Here is a 20,838-nt window from a genome sequence, read left to right on the forward strand (position 1 = left end):
CAGAACAAGACACTGATTCTGTTTGGATGAGTTTAGAAACATTGACATTTACGAAAAAACTAGGTTTGGCTGGACTCCAGACTTGTCTTTGTAAAAGAAAAAAAAAAAGTGCTTTCTTACTTGATGTGAAATAAGAGATAGGAAAACCGTAGTTAATATAAAAGCAGTCTCAAATTCCTTTTGATGACACCAGACTCCTCACAATCTTTAACTTATGTTTACATATGAAAATTACAGTGTCCTGTCATTATGCCACTGTAATTTTATTTTGATTAGTTATCACACATGAGCTATGTTGCAAGTATGATGTGTCTTGCTCCCCCAACTTGCCTTGTAAAAACTCCTTGGTTGTGGCATACAAGAAAAATCACCAAGAAAATCAAAAACCAAAAAGTGGGAAAAAAAAAAAAGCTAACTTCTGTCAAAAGGAAAAAAAAAAAAACACCTCTTAATATTGGCACTGCAAATAGGAAAAGGAACCTTCAGCAAAGGAACTTAAAACCTGATCAAGCCTGCTAACCATCAGAAGACATCCAACTGTGTACTAGAACTCACACCAAATTATTACTCACTTCTAAATATAATCTCCTAATCATCTAAGTACAGAATTAAAATAAAAAATGGACAATTTTAAATTGTAGTTTGGACCTCAAGCCTGGAGCTGTGAAGTTCCACCAACTAGCTGAACTATACGCCTTAAAACACAGAGTAGCAGAAACGTTTCTCAGTAGCCAGGTGTTTTTGTTTTTGTGTTTTTAAAGGAACTTTTTTTAGAGTCACAGAATACTTTGTGATGGAAAGGACACCTGGACCTCATTTGGTCCAGCCTCCTGTCAAAAACAATCCAATCAGGTCAGGTTTCTCAGGACCATGTCCAGCTGAGGGTTGATTATCTCTAGGGATGGAGATGCTTTCAAACTATATATTTGCACAAGTACAAAAATGTTTCATAGCTAGAAAAAAAATCATGATCATCTACAAAACCCCCTCTTAGAAAATAGTCACAAAATTTTGGCAAAAAGGCTGTTAAAATGGGCTTTATTTTATACAGTTATATGTTGCACCTTTATGCAATTAATTTTTATTTTTTATTTTTTTGCTTGGTATAGAAAACCTGTGCTAAAAACTAAAAATCAGATTATCCTGATACTGGTAATAGCAACTTCTGTAAAGAATACAGGCTACCTTCTGTAAAGAGGAAAGCAAAAGACAAATTTGAAAATACATGAACTATCGTAAGCTAACAAGAATTCCACAAGTACCAATAAACTTTTTAAACCCTTATGGCAGTAGCTGCTTCTATATTCATCACACTCAAGGGCCTGAAGAGGAACATATAAGCATTACAGCTACAATTTGGTTCCAGCAAGTAAAATTAATACAAAAGTGACAAACAGATCTTTTTTATACAGAGATGTGGATTTTTAAAAACCTGAATACGCAAACCCCCATCATTCTGCCCAGACAAAAGGTGGTATCTTTATAAAATCATGTTTTGTTAATGTTGCATACTTGTGATCGAGCATTTGGAAACAGCTTCCTTTAAATGGCTTTAAAAAAGTTCAACGTTTTCAATTACAAAGTCATTTAGATAAAATCTTACATGAAAGAAAAAATAAAAGAGGGAAGTCCAGCTGGTCAAATTAACCTGTTCGTGAGTAGCTGTTTCACCGTCATGGCCCTACCACCTTGCCAACCAGCAAGTAAGACCTGACCTAAAGCCCAGCGGAGATGAGAACAGAATGACTTCTACAGGCTTTGCACCGAGTCCTCGTTGACCATTTGGAACTACATTCTTCCACGAGGTTCATGACCCTGTGCGCACCACCAGATTCTGCAACCTCTTCCCCCTGCTACAACTATGAGCACTCAGATCAGGGTCTGGGCAAAGAGCTGTGAGAAGCCCAGTATCTCAGGTCCTTGGTTTTTGCCTGAACTAATCCATATGGACACTTTTGCCTGCCCACCTGCCTTGGTGATCCCAAACCTGCTGACTCTGACTGAGGCCTGTCCTTGAACCTGCCTCATCACCACTGGCTTGTCTGGTGATCGCTGCACTCTTGGCTGACCTTGGTCACCGCCACCAGACTTGCTCTGCTCTCCTTGTTTAGGCAGCACGGGACTGTGCCCCTCCTTGGTGAAGCCTCTGCCCGTGCCTCCCTGTCCTCTTGTCACCTCTGCTGGCTGCCGGCTCACCCGCCTTGTGGAGCAGCCGCCCTCGCTGCTCCTGGCAACAAAAATAAAGTATGATGAACCTGTGCAAAAACGTGTATGTCTAGAGACAAGTACATATGTATGTCAAAAACACTCAAGCAATAATATTTTGTATTATCTTCTTTTACTGAAATTGTTGGATTTTGTCCAAGGGTTCTTTTTTGTTCTTTTTTTTTTTTTCTCCGTTTCCCTTTCCTATTTACTGTTGTGAACTTCAAATATGCAGCGCAGAGTTTATTTCCATCCTTCCACGGTCTGGCACTATGACTGTTCTATAATTATGCCTTTTTATTTTGGAAAACATATGCTCACATCACATCTGCTCAGCTAAGATGTGAACTGATGTTTTCCTTATGGGTAGTCCAAGTACTTGACTGGGTTGTCCGGTCATCCACATTTACGCAGAAAAGCTAGAGCGCTCTGGAAGTACTAGCATTACAATCACCTTCTTGATCTCCCTGATGCTTTGTAAAGGAAATGGGTTAAAATAGTTTTATACCTGGCATGCTGTGAATTAATAATACCTTTGAATACCTTGATTACTATGGATTGCAAAGGAAAAGTACTCATCCCTCCAACCTCCCTTGGCAAAGAAGAGCAGGAATAGCTGTCACAGCCACCTATTTCCACGGGTTAGAAGTCTTGACGTAGTACAGTAATGCTGTATTTTTCTACCTCTTAATTCCTTGCAAAACATGGGCTACAAGCAATTCCACAATTCTGAATAAAAAAAAAAATATTACGTTAGGTTCTTTCCTTCTTAAAAATACTATTAGGAAGATATCTGTTAGAACTCTCACGCTGAAGCTGGCACGGTAGAAACTGAGTACATAATTTGAAGATAATGGGATTGTATTTCACGACTCGAGAAGGGTGGGGGTTGATCTGAAAAAAGATAGCAGCTCAGGTCAGTGCAATTCATCTGCACTCTATCACGCAGTATGCTTCTGCTTTAAAACAGTCATTCAAAAGAGTGCAAAACCTTCCATTAGTGCACCCTGTATATTTAGACTAAGATCAGTTTCACCTGCACCTAAAAAGTGTGGCTGTACATAGACATTTGGGTGTAAACACCTTAAAAAAAAAAATAAATAAAAAAAGAATTTGCTTTTGTTAAATTTTTGTGCATGTATATACCTGGAAGTGGTAGCTTATGGGTTTTTTAATAGGACTAATTACTCCAAATTCAGAGAAAATCCCCAAAGATGCAATTAAACTCAAATAATAAAAATGGTAATTTTAAACCAATTTAGCTGTGTTGAGCTAGTCCAGCTATGGACTAGTGCTGAATTATAGTGGACAAGCAGAAGTTTTGCTGCTTAACATAAGCCAGTGCTGCTTGTGTGTAACCAAAGCTGTTGTATCAAATTCAATGTCCCTATTTCCACATGGTAAGTGAAATCATCATCTGGACTCACTTCTGTTATCCCTATCATGGAGATGCTAAAATCACAGGACGTTCAGAATCCAGACTGACTTAACAGCTTTCTTGACACTGGCAGGGGCTGACTGTGCTGTAGCTGCCCAGGAAAACAAATTTACTTCAGAGTTCACCTGATCGTTTCCTACAGCAGTTTAATACACCAACCAAAGTGATAAAAGCAAACTCCTGGCTCAGACAAATTATCCTAAAAGAGCATAAAAGTTATTACACTTTACTCTCCAAATACAGACTTGAGAGCTCTATTTCTTTAACAGCTATTTTGCTCAGATAGATGGTATTAAAAAAAAAAATCACTTTCTTGCAAAGCATTAACATACATTTTCCCCCACTTAAATACTTCAATTTCAAATGCACCACAAAATGTACTCCCACAACAGTACTGTATTAGTATAAAACTATTTTAGTTCAATTAAAATGTCTAACTATCTACCCCCAAACCTACCTAAACTGTAATTTTCACTTTGAGCATTTCCAACATGTTCTCAGTTTTGTTTTCTTTTATCAGCTTATCAAATCAGGTCCTGCATTCCAAATGTTGGAAAAAATAGTTATTAACTGCTAGGTAACAGCAGATTTTCCAATTTAGAAAACTGAAGTACACACACTCTGAAAGTATGTGTATTTTGCCATCTGAAATTTCATATTAAAATTTGTAATAACAAAATACCTTGCTAGCTTTCAGGGCCTGCTGAAGTTTTTTTGCCTTCTAGTTTGTAATTCTAGGACAATTTGAAAAGGGGACAGAAAGTGAATAAATAAAATCAAGCTTAAAATAGTATACTTCTGCTGCTACAGTTTAAATATATTCTGGTGTGGAAGCTTCTGGTTCCTCTCCAAATGCTGCCAAGTAATCATGTTGTATTTTTTTCCCCAACAGCATACACAGCTGCATGAAAGATGGCTAACCCGGGACTTACTGTTAACCAAAGAGTGACCCCATATAGTTGAGATTTACTCTCAAATTGGCTTTTTCCCACCTTTTCCACACCTATTTTTTTCTTTTTAAGTAGCTCGAAGTAGCAGCAGAAAGCACAATATTTTAGCCATTTGAGCATGTAGTATTCTTGAATTATCCCACCAACTGGAAGTGCTCTCTGTTACCTCTATCTCTTAAAATTGGAGCCATTATAGTCAATCGTGCAAATCTACAGTTAGCCTTTCATAAAAAGTGGATTTTTGACCCACTGAACTGGAACAGCTTTCTGAGCCGTTCTTCTGTCTCTGAGAAGATACCACACAATCCATGCACGTCAATCTGATAGTGGTGTGCACCTGCAGGCAGTTGCTCAGAAAACATTGCTCATGAGTGATTAAAAAAGGTTAAAAGTTCCCAAAAAATCATGGTGTTGGGTTTGGGTTTTTTTTGGAATGCAAACCGGTCATTTAAAGAAGAGCAATAAAGCTCCACTTATATCAAAAAGTGGCTGCCTTCGCAATGGTTTCTCACCTTTTATCACCTCCAGGTAACCTATTAACATCTGGAGCAAATCAGTGGAAAGCAAAAGCTTACGATGGATCCCGAGATGCGTGCATAAAATGAACTGGTTTGACTCAGCACATCTCCAGGCAGTACTGCAACAGCACCAACTGGAGTGTCAGCACCCTTACAGGCATTCATAGCAGGGAAGAGAAGCAGGAGGATGGAGTCTTCCTTCGCTAAACGTGGCTGCTTTCACTAAGACGTGAAACATATCCATTTTGTGGTTTGAAGAAGCAACAAAGGCTTTATAGCACATACTATACACCAAGGTGAGATTAAGCAAAGCATCACTAACCAAACGTCATTCAGATCTATTAAGAAGACTGTCATGAGAATGACAACCATCAAAAAATCCCCCCCCAAAAAAACAGAAAAACAGGAAGTCTCGTACAAATCCTAATAAAAAGTTCAGCATGCCTTTTCTTTTAGAAGAGAGATTCTATCTACTGAACAAAATCCAGTGGCTATAAGTTTGTTGCCCAATCCAAACTTTTCAACAAGGGCAGAGCAGTATTACAGATTAATCTTACTTCAATGAAAACATCATACAGAACATGCTTCTGTCTTTGTGATTTTTTCACCAATCAAAAGATCCACAATAACTTCACGTTTCACCCCTCTGCTAAAAATATGCTTTTGTATCCGCTTAACCTTCCCCTGCTCTGGTTGTTTGTACTCTGGTCGCTTCAAAAACTACGAATGCGCTTCCTTGTGACATACCCATACATCGTCCAATTCAGCTTGGCTGTGACTTTTGACTGAGATGAGCACATCTATTACTTCTGCTAAATAGTACAAATACCCCGAGAAAGAGGCTCTTTTTCAAGAGTACCGTAACTCTCAGCATTTAAGATTCTGCATCCAAGTTTGTCTGCTTCTTCTGTCCTTGGACGTCAGGGGAAATAACATGAAATTTATACACAAAGCATTACATATTTGGCTTACAGAAAAGGTTTTTAACGTTTTTTCAAGTTGTAAATCCTTAAAAATATTTCTGCTGGAGCTGTGTATATCCATAATTTCAGCTTATTGGCAACAACCTTGCATTTCTTTGTTACCTTTCCTGGCTTCCTTAGATGAGAGTGACAAACTGCCAGAGCCCAAAGACCACATATTTGGAAAGCACTAGGCCCCATGAGGGCATAAAAATTAAACTTGCCCCTTTTGCCCTGAAGAATAATAATAGTTAAAAAAAAAAAAAAAGCAGATCACTTCTACCAAGACAAACATAATATACTAACTAAAATAAAATATCACTTTATCATCTCTGTACATCACAATCATCAAGACAGTTGGGTGTTGATGCACGTGGCATGTGAGAACAGGCTGAGGGAATGGGGTTTTCTCAGCCTGGTGAGGGGTAGGCTAAAGGAGGACCACGTGGCTGTCCACAACTACCCAGCAGGAGGGTGTAGGGAAGGTGGAGAGGCACACAAGAAGCAAAAGAAGCAGTGGATGCAAGCCAGAGCGTGGGCAACCCCAACTAGGAATCAGTGACTTCTTTTTCACCATCATGATAGACAAACTGTGGAAGTCACTTGCTCATAGAAGCCACAGAGTCTCCTCAGAGATATTTAAAACCTCCACTGGACACAGTCCCCAGAGCAGCCTGGCCTTGCTGGCCCTGCAGATGGCTGCCACCGTCCCGCCCAACCTCGACTGTTCAGTGATGCTGTGATCATTCCTTGTTTTTTGCTAAAGAGAAGAGAGATGCTCAGTCTTCAGTCTGACATCTGTTAATGGGCAACTTTAATTTAAAAAACAAACAAGAAAAAAAAAGGAAGAAAACTAAAACAACAAAGATCAAACACCGAATTTCGGTTCTGGATGACTTAGGAAACTCAGCTGTATTTTCTAGACCCAATGAAACACATCTGCATAAACGGATGGAACTTCTCCTAACACTTAAAAGGACAAATTCACTTTGTGACTAAACATGCTTTGTTTCACTTCAGATGCCTTCATGAAAGTCTGCCTAGTTATATAACATTTCAGGCAAAAGAAAAAATAAGAGAAGCTTGCCAGTTTGACATAAGTTTAGAAAGGAAATTGCATGAAAATAATATCAAGTAGACTTCAAAAGTTGTTTTGAAGAAAAATAAATATACTTACAAGTCTTCCTTACATCCTCTTTTAATTAAAACTAGCTGTTATTTGTGCAAAATCCAGTAGAAACAACATAAAATATTAGAGACTAAACACTTTTTGCACTTGTAATGCTGCTGTTGGGATCATCATATCTAGGCAACTGTCAGTTATAAACCAACAAATGCTTCACTGTGTAGGTGTAAGCTAACACATCACTAGCTACAAATGGTTTCTAACCAATTTGAACCAGCAACTGAAAACTTGCTAAGAATCACTGAATATTGCAATTTATCAAACGATCAAAGCTCACAGCCTCAGCAATTTAGGTTGGTAGTTCAGATTTAGTTTTTCCTTGCTTTACATGGTTTTGAGCATATCAGGCTGGGCATCACTAAGCTAAGTGTTGTACAAAAATAAAAAATATAAATCCCAAAAGAAGAGCCAGGTCATACCAAGCAAAGCATAAAATAGGGCAAAGCATAAAATAATCCTCTGTCACAAAAACAAGCTAGGTCACAAAGTCTGAACCTAATCCTTTGGTTAGGAAAGCAACTGCTATACTCCTGTAATAATTCTTAGCATATTGAAAAAGAGTCAGAGCGTTATCACAGAGCAAGGACTCCGAAGCTCATCACAATAGCTATATATACACATTTAAACCTCAGTTAAGGTTTAACCTCATGTTTTTATGAAGTTTACAAACAAGTGTTCAGGCAATTCAAGTATCAGATAAGCAAACAGGAGTGCTTAGTAAGATGCATCATTAATTCATGCGTTCCTCTAAGAAATGTGTACTGCTATAATTAATAACAGAAGCACAGACCCACAATAGCTGCTCTCTGCATGTAAATAGAGTTCTGTTTTGAGACAAAAACAAATGCATTGCTTGACTCTGCAGTTGTTATGCCAAATAAGCAACAATTTAGTGTTTGGGTTCCCCATTCCCTTTGGTTTTTTTTGCTGTCTAGGGAGTGTAGGGTATTTTTTGTTTTTGTTTTCTTTTTGTTTTTTAATGAAAGGCCTAACATGTTTTCCAGTGTATTCATATTTCTCAGGGCAGCACAGCATAGCATCCATTTTGAAACAGCTTCTGGTTGAATTAGAAGACTTTAGAAGAAATAAATAAATAAACAGAAAACCACAAACTATACCATAGCTACATTTCAATAACTATGAGAGAGTAAGAACTTCTGTTTGTAAAGAAAATTTAGTTCAAAACAAATCAATGAAAATCTTCAAAGCCAGGTTCAACGCTGGTCGTCAGCACAGACTTGGGCAATCATTTTTCTTTTTCTGCTTTTCCTTTCTTAATGAGAAAAAACGATGTCTACAATGTTCATTTTGCCCTTCATTAGGGCTGTGAGAACCTGTATATGAGACATAAAGTTCCAGTCCACGGGTATCACTGCTGTGTTATTCACAGCTCAGAATCGTTAACTCTCATCATTTCATTTATCCATCCAAAATTAAAGATGGAGGTTAAGACAACTTAGTTTTTAAACACTGACATTTTTACCCAAGCATCTCACCTTTTTTTTAAATGCCATCTAGTAAAGAATTTCAAAGGGCTTTGCTTCTTTAATGAGGCATTAAAATACAGTCATACGACAAAAAAGCAACTCTACTAAGTCTCTTAAACCCCTGGACTTACATTATCAGCTTTTATGTGCCTGTCAACACTCAACAGTAAGAAGCAATGGTTTGCTCTTTGCCTCGAATTTAAAAGCCAGCTAAACTTCCTCCCACTTTCCTGCTGAGAGCTTTAACTCCTTGCAAACTGTCAAAGCTTTGACACTTCAGCAGCAGATAAATCTACAACGTGATGCAACGGCCAGGTGTAGTCTCAGTCAGCCACTGGCCACTAATTTACTGCTGGCCATTTCATTCATCTCACAAAAGTAATAAACTAGAAATATTCCCCCCCCGCCCCCACCTCCACACACACACACACACACCACTTGCAAAGCAGTCCTTTTAAATAGGTGCCACCTCTGCCAAAAGAACTATATACAGTTAACTTGTAACTTGAAAGAACAGAAACATTTAGAATTGTAGAGATGTCAAGGTATGGCTAAAATGCAAAGGAATTGCCAACCCAGAAGCTAAAGATGCAGTGTTTTGCAATAAAAGTGCAAAATACTGAATACTGAAACTTTTTACCCAGAACATTTCCCTGAACATCCACAGCCTGGATGTGGCATTCAGTCTAAAAGCTCACTGATGTAAAACCCATTATTAATCTGTTTTACAAAGGTGCCACGCTAAGTGCACCTGTGGAAGAATATGAATTGGATGACTTGCTTAGTAGAAAATGGGAAGTTCACAGCCAGGAAGCCCTATATTTTGTTCAGTATAAGCTAAAATATTTACACCATTATCTCATTATACAGAAAAACAATGACTGCAAAGATAAGCTATGCTTTAAAACAGTAAAATGAGATACACACTTATAAAGGGATCCTTGAGATAGTACACTTAGCAGCAGCATAGTGAAAAGTGATCCTTTCCCTTTTCTCTTTCTTTCACACTGTAACTCCATAGTATATAAAACCCCTATTTAACTCTCCTAACCTTGATAAGGACTTGAACCCACTTTCATTCAAATCAATGGAAAAAGATCTCGTAATTAACCTCACAGATGCATGACTGAGGCACCGAGTGGCAAAGTTACAGGACAGCATTGTAGTAACTAATTTGTGAAAATATTTGTTATTTTTTACAATAGGAAAAAAAAAAAAAGCTTCTCCCTTACGATAGAAAACGTACACTAGCTTCACCTAAAATTCATTTGGTTTTGCTGAGAGCTCACAACACTGAGACAGCTCTCATATCCTTCCTACTCCAGGCATTTTCTGGGGCGGTGGCTACAAGGTGCTATGCAGAAGTTACAAATGCTTTTATGATTTTAAAGTAGGGGAGGAAGGAATTAAAAAAAATAAAAAAATATCTGAGGTTCTGCCAATGTTGGCATGCTTCCTCTTTCAAATACCTTAAATACAGCCTGGCACAAGAGTTTCTTTTATTGCTAAAAGGACTTCAATGGGCTTCAAATGCCAAACGAATCCCTTGACTCACTGTGTCGAACCCCAAGGGAAGCATTTGCCAGCAGGAAAAATATGAACAAGAATGCCAAAAGTTAAAAAGCTAAGTTGGACTGATTCAGCATTCAGATCAAACAACTACAGTTCTTCCTAGATTATTAACAAGTGCTCCAAGCGACTGGGGGCTCTGACGCAGACAAGAACCTGCACATCACAGGCATTCCAGGAAGCCTGGTTTGCCTATGCTGGAACAAAACCATTGCAAAATATCTGAGCCTTCCTGATTTAAAAGCATGCCGCCTCTCGTTGTCTCTCTGTCCATAAACATGCACAAGACTGTTAGGCACAAAATACTTCCTTCAGCAAGGTTAGGATCAGCAGAAATTTATCCTGAAATTCTTTCAAATCCTTTAGAATCCGTAGTAATTTTTTTAAAGCTGTTCTAACAAGTAGTATTGTACACAAGACATGCCTTTCACAAACTCAACAGACAACCAAAATAATGAAAAAACAAAACAGACACAAGAAGAGACAGTAAGTCTTCTCACCAGCCGCAACTTCAAATACAGATTTTTGGAGATGGAAGAAGGAAGATAATGATGCTTCAAGCAACCGTAACAGGAGATGTCAGTTTAAATGGGCTGGAAAAGAGCTTTTTTAACTAAGCATATAGTATATGCAGACAATACTAGCAAAAGACAAAGGACATATGAACCATACAGGGGAAGATGGGAAAGAGAAAGGGCCACTGTCATCCAGCTTTCCTTTTATTTAAAGATGTTTAATAAACAATTAATAAAACTTGAGACATATGGATAATATAACAGATTAGAAATAACAATTTTATCCAATGTAGGTGCTTCGGGTGAAAAAATTCCCCATACTTTTTCATGTACGCTTCAATGTCTGAAGTTATTGAAGATTGCTAATTTCTGAATCTTCCAGACATAATGGTCTTTGTCACTAGGCAGGTGGCAGATAGTCCTGCAGATATCAAAAACTGTCTCTGTGCTGTCTATAAATAAATAGTCCCCATAACCATGCTTTAAACTGTCCTAAGTATGCCATGTTGTCTGTGCAAACACCACAACTCCAATGCACAGCTGAATTTTCTGTGGGGTTATAATGTATTTATTACTGAAAAATCTCACAGAAAAAAAGTATTGAGTCTTAAAAGGAAGCCAGCTTGCAACATAGCCAATATAAACAAAAAATAATTCAGGGTAATTTCAGACTCGACGTTTGCCCAAGTCCTCTGGCAACTTTTTTGTGGTTTTGCAATCGTTTCCTATAGCCACCTTTCACTGCTGTTCTGAAGACCTGCACAAACACGCTGGGGAGAAGAAGTGACCAGTTTTCCAGAGAAAGCTGTGAAGATAACTGTGACCTTGACTTCATATTATACACATGGAAGTGATTAAAAAAACTTGGCCAGAAAGTTAAATGGCACTAGTATAATTCTATTACCAATCACTATGTTTCCTATGGTAACAAAAGGTAAAATAGTTTGGCACAAGTAGGGATATTTAAATTAAGAGTGCGCATTGAAGACCATTCTTACCAAAAGTAACTTCTCCTTTGCCAGTCTTGTCAAACAGCTGAAAGGCTACTATGAACAATGCATCTGGAGCACACAGGACTGATTCAAATGCCACAAACTCTTGAAAGGATATCAACCTGAAGGAGGAAGGAAAAAGCGAGAGCTATGAAACCAGCTGCCTGCAGAAAAGAGAAACACAATATAACACGGGTTATGCAAAAGAAGACAAAAATGCACACAAGTTGTTATCAACAGGGATTAAAACTTATCCTAAAACGCCCAATCGCCAGCACTGTTAGGAGCCCTTTACGTTGCTAGATGGAAATGACTCGGTTGAAGGAGGAGCTGTTCTGCTTAGCAAGTCACAACAGGACATAAAATCAGCCGGGTGCTTAGTGTGGCTACTCACCTCGGCTTTAATGCCTACCTGAACTGCCCTCTGGGGGAGCCTGCCTCCCTCCAGCGCCGAGCCAGCCAGCCAGGATATGAATAACTTCCCCTGGGACTCGGGATTTGGGGCTTTTGGAAAGCAAATCCATTCGAGACCTACATGCTGCCACTCACTCCTGAAGGAAAGGACTGGGGTGAGCTACCCGTTTGCTAGCACATGTTAGTCACCCGTGGCAGCCCTCGAGTGCTGCGTGTGGAGTCACGGGTTTCAAGCAGCAGTCTGCACAGCCTGCCTCCGCCCAAGAGCACTTCAGTCAAATTCGTCGTCGTAGCCAGCTTCCCAAGACACCCGTGCATTAGCAGAGCACAGATAAAAGCAGAGGTGCCTTTCTTTAGGATAGTTAATAAGCAGAAATACATAATTAGGCAACCTGGCATCGTTTCCAGCAGTAGGTTTGATGCAGCAAAGGCCTTGAGCAGTTTTAATTTCTCTGGGTCACGCCCAGGAGTTTAACTGGAGATCAAACTCCTTTTCTTACAGGGACAAAGGCTAACCACTCTTCTGTTCGCTGCTTCTTTAATGACTGGGTTGTACGGCTCAAAATCATCTTCAAATGTGTGGCTGCAGGGCCTGCTGCCAGCCGGGGAGCTTTAGGACTGCCCTCTCTCCGGGCTGCTGTATGTCAGGGCAGCAAGCGCGCGGCTTTAACGGCTTCGCAAGGCAGTAAGTACCTGGGGAATGAAGATTTCTTTCCAAGATTCACAAAATTCAGTGCATCAAACGTTAAGAAATAAATTATTATTATCATTATACTTTAAAAACTAGCAACATCCTCAGGACTTCTACTCAAAATGGTACTGCGGCTGGTTCCACAAAAACTTCCACTCGGTATGCAGTAACAGCAAAAAGTGCTGTGTTTGAAGAGGCTGAAGCAGGCATTTTTTTCATCCCACCACATTAAGATGACCCAGGGCTGTACACCCATTCCCAGCCACCCTGTCTCGAGGGAATTATTTTTTAAGTCACAGAGAAGTGTGCTTGCTGTCAGCAACTAGACAGCCACAGCGTACCATGAGCTGATTTCCATGAAGAACATGAAAATCAGAGAGGATGAACAGAAGAGTACTATAAAAAAAAAAAGCATAGTATAGAAAAGGTCAGAAAAGCTGTTCTACTTTACCTTCCTCAACATACACACACTAAATAAAAGTGAAAATAAAAGCATATGTAGAGTCAGAAATACTCTAACAAATAATTAGCTTTGGAAACTTGCCACCATAAGTAATTATGTAGCAAGAAAAATAAATAAAAAGAAACCTCCTCAGGTACTCTTAATATTAAACTCACAACTGATGATGCCAATAAACATATAGGCATGCCTTAAGTTTTACTGGCAAAGAAGCCAATGACTTACTACTTGAGCACACGTTAACACATGGGCAGGCTGCTAAGTCATTTATTTCAAATTCCTGAGGAGCTCTCAGTACCACCAACTGTGAAACCCAGAACGCGCTGCAGATACTCAGTCTTTATAAGGCAGAAAACTTCCATCTCTCCTAAACCAAAAGGCTTTATTTTTTTTTTTTTAAAAGGCAATATTTCATTTAAGTTTAAATCTACACATCACAACCTACTTAGTTTTGCATTTACACGTATCTGTTGTTACTATGTGACTTTGAGGTTATAAAAGCTCATTATTACCCATTATTATTTGTTACATAGCTGACAACTTCCACAACAGCAGACAGATACAAACCACTGAATGCTTCTGTCCCAAATATTATAAAGCCCAGACAGGAGGAACAAAATAGCAGGCAACAAGACTCTCAAATTGGATTGCTTAGAATTTAAACTATCTGCCAACACCGATTTGATACAGCTGCTGTTTGTGTGAAACCACAACCAACCTATGTCCTTATCAACACATCCCAGCACGTGCAGCGATCATAAGACAGCACCCTTCCCAGCGGAATCCCAACGCCACGCTACGAGCACATCCTATGCCATTACGCCTGGATTCGATGAGGACTCCAACACTGCTACAGTATTTTACACTGGTAGAAGCATTCTTTGTCAGTTCTGGCAAGTAATAAACCCCCCTAATAAGTCAGAGAGAGATGATGAAAATAACCCCGTATCCATTTTTAAAAACAATTATTCATAGCCCTAGGAAGATTAAAAGTGTACAAATTGTGTGGTTCTTGCCAGACTATTAAAGAAGAGACATTAATATCTGCTGTGCCAGCTGAATTCAAATTAACCCAATTTTTACATGTTAATTAAACCAGCTATTTTCTTCTTATTGTATTTTTGCTCCCTAAGTAGACTAGCCTGCTAGTGATTCCCAACAGATCTATTCTAACAACAATGACGTATTCATTTACTTCTATTATGACCATACAATACAGTAACTGAGCAGTAATTTTTCACAGTCAATTACACGTGTGATTCTTAATGCTTAAAGATGCTGAAATAATGTGTACTACATAGCCATATGCTCACTTCTCTATACTGCACAAGGGTAGTTGCCTGGGTAACACATTTTCTCTGTGGTTTAGCATCACCCTTTTGGGTTTAGCATAACCCTTCGCTGAATATCATTAGGTGTCATTAAACAGCACATATTAACATGGACTTCAATATACTACTTAAGAGTTATTTTATCTACCTAAACAAGGGCTCATTTCTGTTACAAAAGTGGAGAAAAGCCTAGCGATTTTAACAGCGCAAAGAGAGGAAGCTGAAATGTTTACAAAAAATTTACTTTGGTGTTAAAGACATCCTACCCAACTGGTTAAGTCTTTCTTCACCTTCATGACCTCATTAACAGTGCCAACATTGCACAATTTATTCAGGAAGACTGAAAGACTGATATTTTAAAAACATCCACACACAAGAGCTACAAGCCAAAAACAACAACAGTGTTATGGTGCAACACGACTGTTATTTATTATTCCCTCCTTTCTTCCAAACTTCACTGGCACTCGTGCCCACAGTACCTGGGCACCACGCAGGTGTAATCCTTTTCCACCAGATGAAGTACGCACGTAGACATAGAAGGAAAAAAAAACATTACCCACTGCAATAATACATACAAATGCAATGATGAAGAGGTTTCTTCAGAAATCAATGCATATGTTTCTACTGTATCAGCAATTTGAACATGATAACATAATAGGACACAAATTGAAGCTACATCTATTATTTTATGCTGCAGCCTAGGTAAACTAAGTACAGTGTAAATTGGTACATTAGAGAATAAATTTATATCCAATAATAATGGAAAATGCTGGCATTTCCAAGTGTTATTCTTGAATAGTTTGTCCTTTCTAAAAATAAAACATATAATGTTTCTCAGTAAAGTGTTAGTTACTACAGTCCAAACAGAGATGTGCAGTAAATACTTATTTTGTTAGACAGATGTTTAAAAGTACAGCTAAAGACTGGAAAGCAATATGTTACAGTAGGCAAGATGGAAAATGCCTGGCCTGTTGCTGATAGGCCTTGACAAAGCCATAGTACTTAGGTAAGTTACTGGTCCAGCTGAAGCCAAGTGAAGCATTTTTCAAAGTAAAATTAGGAATGAGAAGCCTAAGATCTGGATCTCAGCAAGGCTCTTAAATCTGCTTCATGCAACCTACAGCCGTGTGATATAAGACTCTTTCAAAACCTGTGTGATTACCGTCCCACTGCTTTGAAATGCTTCTCTGGACATCAGCAAGAAAGGTATTCATTCCCTTTTCTTAACGGAAACAAAAAGACGCCCCAGTAAGAGGCGAGAAGATAAGCCCACCTCCAAATATTCCTGTGCCCTGACTTAAGATGGAGACGAGCCTTGCTCCCATGGCAACAGATACTCACCGAACGCCAGAGTCTGCCTTTGCGAGGTCTCCTATCTTTGTCACGCCAACAGCAAATCCTGTAGGCACTGTCAAATCCTTAACTCCTGGCAGTGCAGGAACTGTGCTACAGCTACACACGAGATTTTGCCCATGGCAACCAGCGAGATCACGTGTAAAAGATACCGTTCTCTGCTCGCGATTTTCTCTTTCTAGTTCAGGTCTCTGAGGAAAAATATGCAAGAAGCAAATTCCCAGTGTTGCGCCCATTTCACCTGCCTAGTCTGCTCTCTACCACTCTTATACCACAGAATTTACAGAACCTGTTAAACGCTGACCATTTGCTAAGTAATCGTATCTGGACAAGAGAAGAAACGAAGCGTGAAGTTCATTTCCATGTCCATCGTTCACACTGAAGGACTTCTTCACTTCTGGAGTAAGCCACCCTCTACCAATCTGTGTGTCCTACTAACAAGTCCGTAGTTCTCATGCTGTCTGCCTCTCACCCACGTGAGTTACAGACATCAGTATTTCTCACTGACTACACTTGGTATCTACACATAACTTCTCAGCAGAATCAAAAGGAATTAAAAACCGTATTAACAAAGCCAGGAACAACGCTGGTGATTCTGGGCTCAGACTCTGCTCCTTCAGAACAAAACCAGGGATCCCCTACAGTGCAAATACACTTATAGAAATACTGTAGCAGTATTTTCAGTACTGCACTACTTTAAGCCATTAACACTAGAACAAAATTAACTTCTCAGTGCTATTGCAAGCCACCTTCTTTTTTCTACTAGAAAAAAAGCCGAAGTATTGAGCAGACTCTAATGACCTTAACACTGACCAGCCTCACAAAAGCAGTTTTGTACTTCACTTCAAAACCAGAACCTCTGGACTGCCAAGCTGGAAAGAATTCAAGAGAAGACCAATAGGTCCTGTTGACATTCTTAGGGGATTTCATTCTAGCAACCAAAAAGCAAGTTGTCCCTGCTTCCGATGATCACTCTAAGAAGTACTTTATACCCCACCAGCACAAGGTACAAATGTCTGGCGACACGGCAAAAAAAAATGCTACAGTGCCAGATTAGAAAGATGAACGCTAATCAGTTTCTGAACTTGCTCCCTTCTTTTACATAGTAGTGTAGCAGCTAAGCAAGAAGATGGCCTGAATACCAGAAGAGACTCTTCCAAAATTGTGGTAGGAACATGCAGTCCCGTCACTGCAGTCTGGACTGCAGAAACAATCCTTACCCATGGCAGAAAGTGGCAATTAGAAGCTTCAATACTGCACGACAAAAATGCAAAACTCCTGCAGCATCACACCAAATTACAAAATCCCAACCTGTCAACAAGTTCACATAGGCTACAGCTTTATATTTTGCTCATTCCGACACCAGCTTCTGCTTGTGAGGGAGGTCCAAATTACACGGCATGTATTATACTCACAATCGTCTTACTACAAAATTGATTTGAATCTGTGCAATCTAGAAAATGCGGTTTTACAGACATCAAACCAAAGGAAGAAATCTGAAAAAAAGCTTAACGTTTTCTGTCAAACACTATCTGAAGCCACCACTTTCTTGCTGCCATTATGCCAACATTACCAATGTGACCTTTTACAGGATTCTTTTGCCACGGATAACAATAATTACATTGACTTGTCTACGAGGTTTAAGGTGCGCAGCTGCCAAATACCTGAGGCTGCCTGAGCAGAAAAGAGAACAGAGAAACTATTTTAAAAGTTCTCAGTTATGCATGCATCTGTTCCCTAGGAAGCCTGCATTCTCTAGTCATGCTTTATTTATCTCACATTTTACTCTCTGCAACCACTGATATGAGTCATGCCTGAAGTTTTCTGGTTTCTAAAAACACCACAACTACAGACTTTAAGTCCATAGCTAATTATTCTAAAGTTTCTCTTAAGATACTTTGAAGGCAGGATTCAAAAAATGCATTCATATGGGCGAAGAGACAGCTTGCCTGGGCAAGTACCAGAAGCAAAAGCTAGGGTTTCATTAAAGAAGAGGGGAGGAAGACGGAGGGGTAGCTAATCTTGCCTATTGGCAAAGTCAGCCTTTCAAATGCAAGCCATGTGCAACCAACTTCAATGCTGTCATCCCATGTTTGCGAAGCGGCTCACTAAATAGCGTTGTTGTTCCTCCTCCGTCTTGAGGAAAAGCAATGGCAAAAACCTTTAACAATGCTACGTCAAACCAAAGTAGAGGCACTTTTTTGTTTTCTATGATCTCTTCCTACATCATCTAAACTTGTATTGGATTGTTATTTGAATGTGTTTGTGACAAATACATGAAATAAACAGAGACAGAAAGACTCATGGGCAGAAAGGAAAGCAGAAGTTATGGGAACCAGCCAACAAACATGAAAGGTTCAATGAATTAAAAATACACAGTAGACAAAATGGTTTGTTCAGCTAAATGCTACAGGCAGCCCAAAACATTGTTTCTACTCCTTCCACTTTAAAGATGCTGTATTCCTTTATGTATTTGCAGGCAAACAAACATCAAAACAAAGTAAACAAAACAAAACAAACAAACAAAAACAAGAACCACCAGCCTTGTGCTTGAAGGAATGGTTTTACATTTTATAAATGAACAACAAAGAGAAAGAAAACAAACAAACAAACAGAAAACTTACCCATCTTTTGTCTGATCCACCACTCCCGCAAGGAGCTGTACAGTGTTTGCATTAGGCACACCATCTCCAATTATCTTCAGGTACCGAGTGACAAAGTCATTAGGAGACATGAAGAATTCTCCATTCTTCTCCACACTTGCATACTGTTAAATGAATACAACATTTGGTGACTCAAATGCATCTTTCTCCAGGCACTTTTACTGCCACTATCCAGAGTGCCCAGCCAGCCCCAGGCTTACAGCAGGTAAAGACGATTCTGCTGTGAAGAACCTAAAAACTGCACCAAAGCAGGACAGACCAAGTGGGGAATACTAAAACAGCCAAAGGCTTTGCTTCCCAGCCAGGAGAGTGGCAGCTACATTATTTGTTTATTGTCTCAACAATTTCACCATGTTTAGTCTAGAAACAGTTAACACTCCAGTATGGATTGATTTTGTTGTTACTGGTGGGTTTTTTGAAGTAGAACAAGAAACACACATGCATTTGCAAACATGCATATGGCACTTCAGGTCCACTGAAACTGCAACAACTATGGGATATTCCACCATATTTTACTCATCTGAAACGACTCCTTCGTGTAGCCATTCTATTTTGGCATGAAAAGGTGGGCTTACGCCTGAGAAATGACTTTGCTGTGCTAGTGGAGTAAATGATCCCACAAGAGTGTCCACCTGGGGGTGCTGTTTTGGAGCAACTCCAGCACACCAAATTCAGCTGCCGCTAGTCCCTAAATAAAGGAAAACCTACAGCTACTCCTCCTTGGTTGAACTGCTGAAAGAAAGTAGGTCAAAGAAAAGCGATTTGCAGAAAAATGTAAGAGAAAACAAGAACTTGGAAATGGCAGTTTAGCACAATGCACAAATAAGAAGAGGGAACACTGCTGGCAGTGGCACAGTATCCGATACCAGGTACTGGCATACTACTCCAGATACAGTGTTCAATATATCCAAGAGTATTTGCTCCCAAGGGAGGCCTCCAGTAACAAGTTACATACTCCTTTTCGCTTATATTAAAATACTCTGAAGATAATGCACAAATAAAATTGCCTTTTGTACCACTCTTACCATGATTCCTCAGCCTTCCCTCAAATTTTAAAGCTCTCACCTTCTGCAGAAAAGCAAACTTGAAATCAACCCTAAATATTTTTTGAAGGAAGGGAAAAAAATAAGGACAACAACTAAGACAGAAGAAGAAGGATAACGTAATCTAAAAACATTAGCAGAACTGTTTGTTAGCTTCAAGGGAAAGGTCCATCCCAGGATAACAAACAAGCACTGAAAACAGCAAAGTAACTTGTTAATTCCTCTAGCATTTTTAAGGTAGGATAATAAACCATTTTTGAAGCTCCCCACAGAGCATTATGCACACCAAAGTAATAAATAAATTAGTTGCCTATTGATATTTTGTAGCGTACTTCAAAGCCATGTGTTTTGTTTTACATCGCTGTGCCTCTGCTAAGGGAAGGAAACTGCCAGTTTTCATTTCACAGAGCCACGCTGGTGCCTGCCGAGTGCCGTTATACCTGCAGTAGGCATATAACTCTCAGAGGGATGCCAGAGTGTAACAGTAAGTAGATTATTTTCTTCTAGTGCTATATAAATACAGTCTTCAGGTACGGCAATATCTCCAAGGATCAAGGCTTCAGAGAAGCAAGCCCAAACAATACGTAACTTGCTTTGGCATCTCTATATTGGTTAGCATTTAGGGATACACGTTTCAATAGACACTGTTCACCAGACAAGCTTTCTAGCTGATACACTGTAAGGAATTTTCAATTGTATACTTTTACAAGAACTAGCAGATCAATTGATTTCAATGTAATCATTTGCAGGAAGACAGAATCTTTCAGAAACCCAGCTTCAAAAACTTTTAACACAGCTGCTATTGAGAAACAAATCAAATAAGTCAGACAGTCTACGCTTCTATATTTCATTTTTTTCTTCCAGGCTAACCCCCTGCTAGGGCACTCAATAACAGAAAACAGCACAAGGTTTCAGTGTCCCCCTGTTTCTTGTCATTGTGATTTACTCAAGTGTATTTGAAATCCAATCACGTTCTCTATACTACATATAGAAAATGACCTTGGAAAATGTCAGCTTGATCACTTTCACTAAAATCTAATCTCTTAGGGGTTATGGTAGAA

General features: G+C 39.2%; 1 protein-coding gene across 5 annotated transcripts in view; it reads right to left on the reverse strand.

Moving 5' to 3' along the window:
- SLC25A13 (solute carrier family 25 member 13) overlaps positions 1-20,838 on the reverse strand; it is a 100,955-nt gene that overhangs the window by 52,812 nt on the left and 27,305 nt on the right. For all 5 annotated transcript variants that reach the window (XM_080582176.1, XM_080582178.1, XM_080582177.1 and 2 more), the window contains 2 exons: positions 18,696-18,838; positions 11,829-11,944 (listed from right to left, as the gene is read on the reverse strand). In XM_080582176.1, the coding sequence (XP_080438302.1) occupies positions 11,829-11,944; positions 18,696-18,838 (259 nt within the window). The remainder of the gene's footprint in view (positions 1-11,828; positions 11,945-18,695; positions 18,839-20,838) is intronic.

The sequence above is a fragment of the Anser brachyrhynchus genome, assembly GCF_964034855.1.
Source record: "Anser brachyrhynchus genome assembly, chromosome: 2".
NCBI lineage: Eukaryota > Metazoa > Chordata > Aves > Anseriformes > Anatidae > Anser > Anser brachyrhynchus.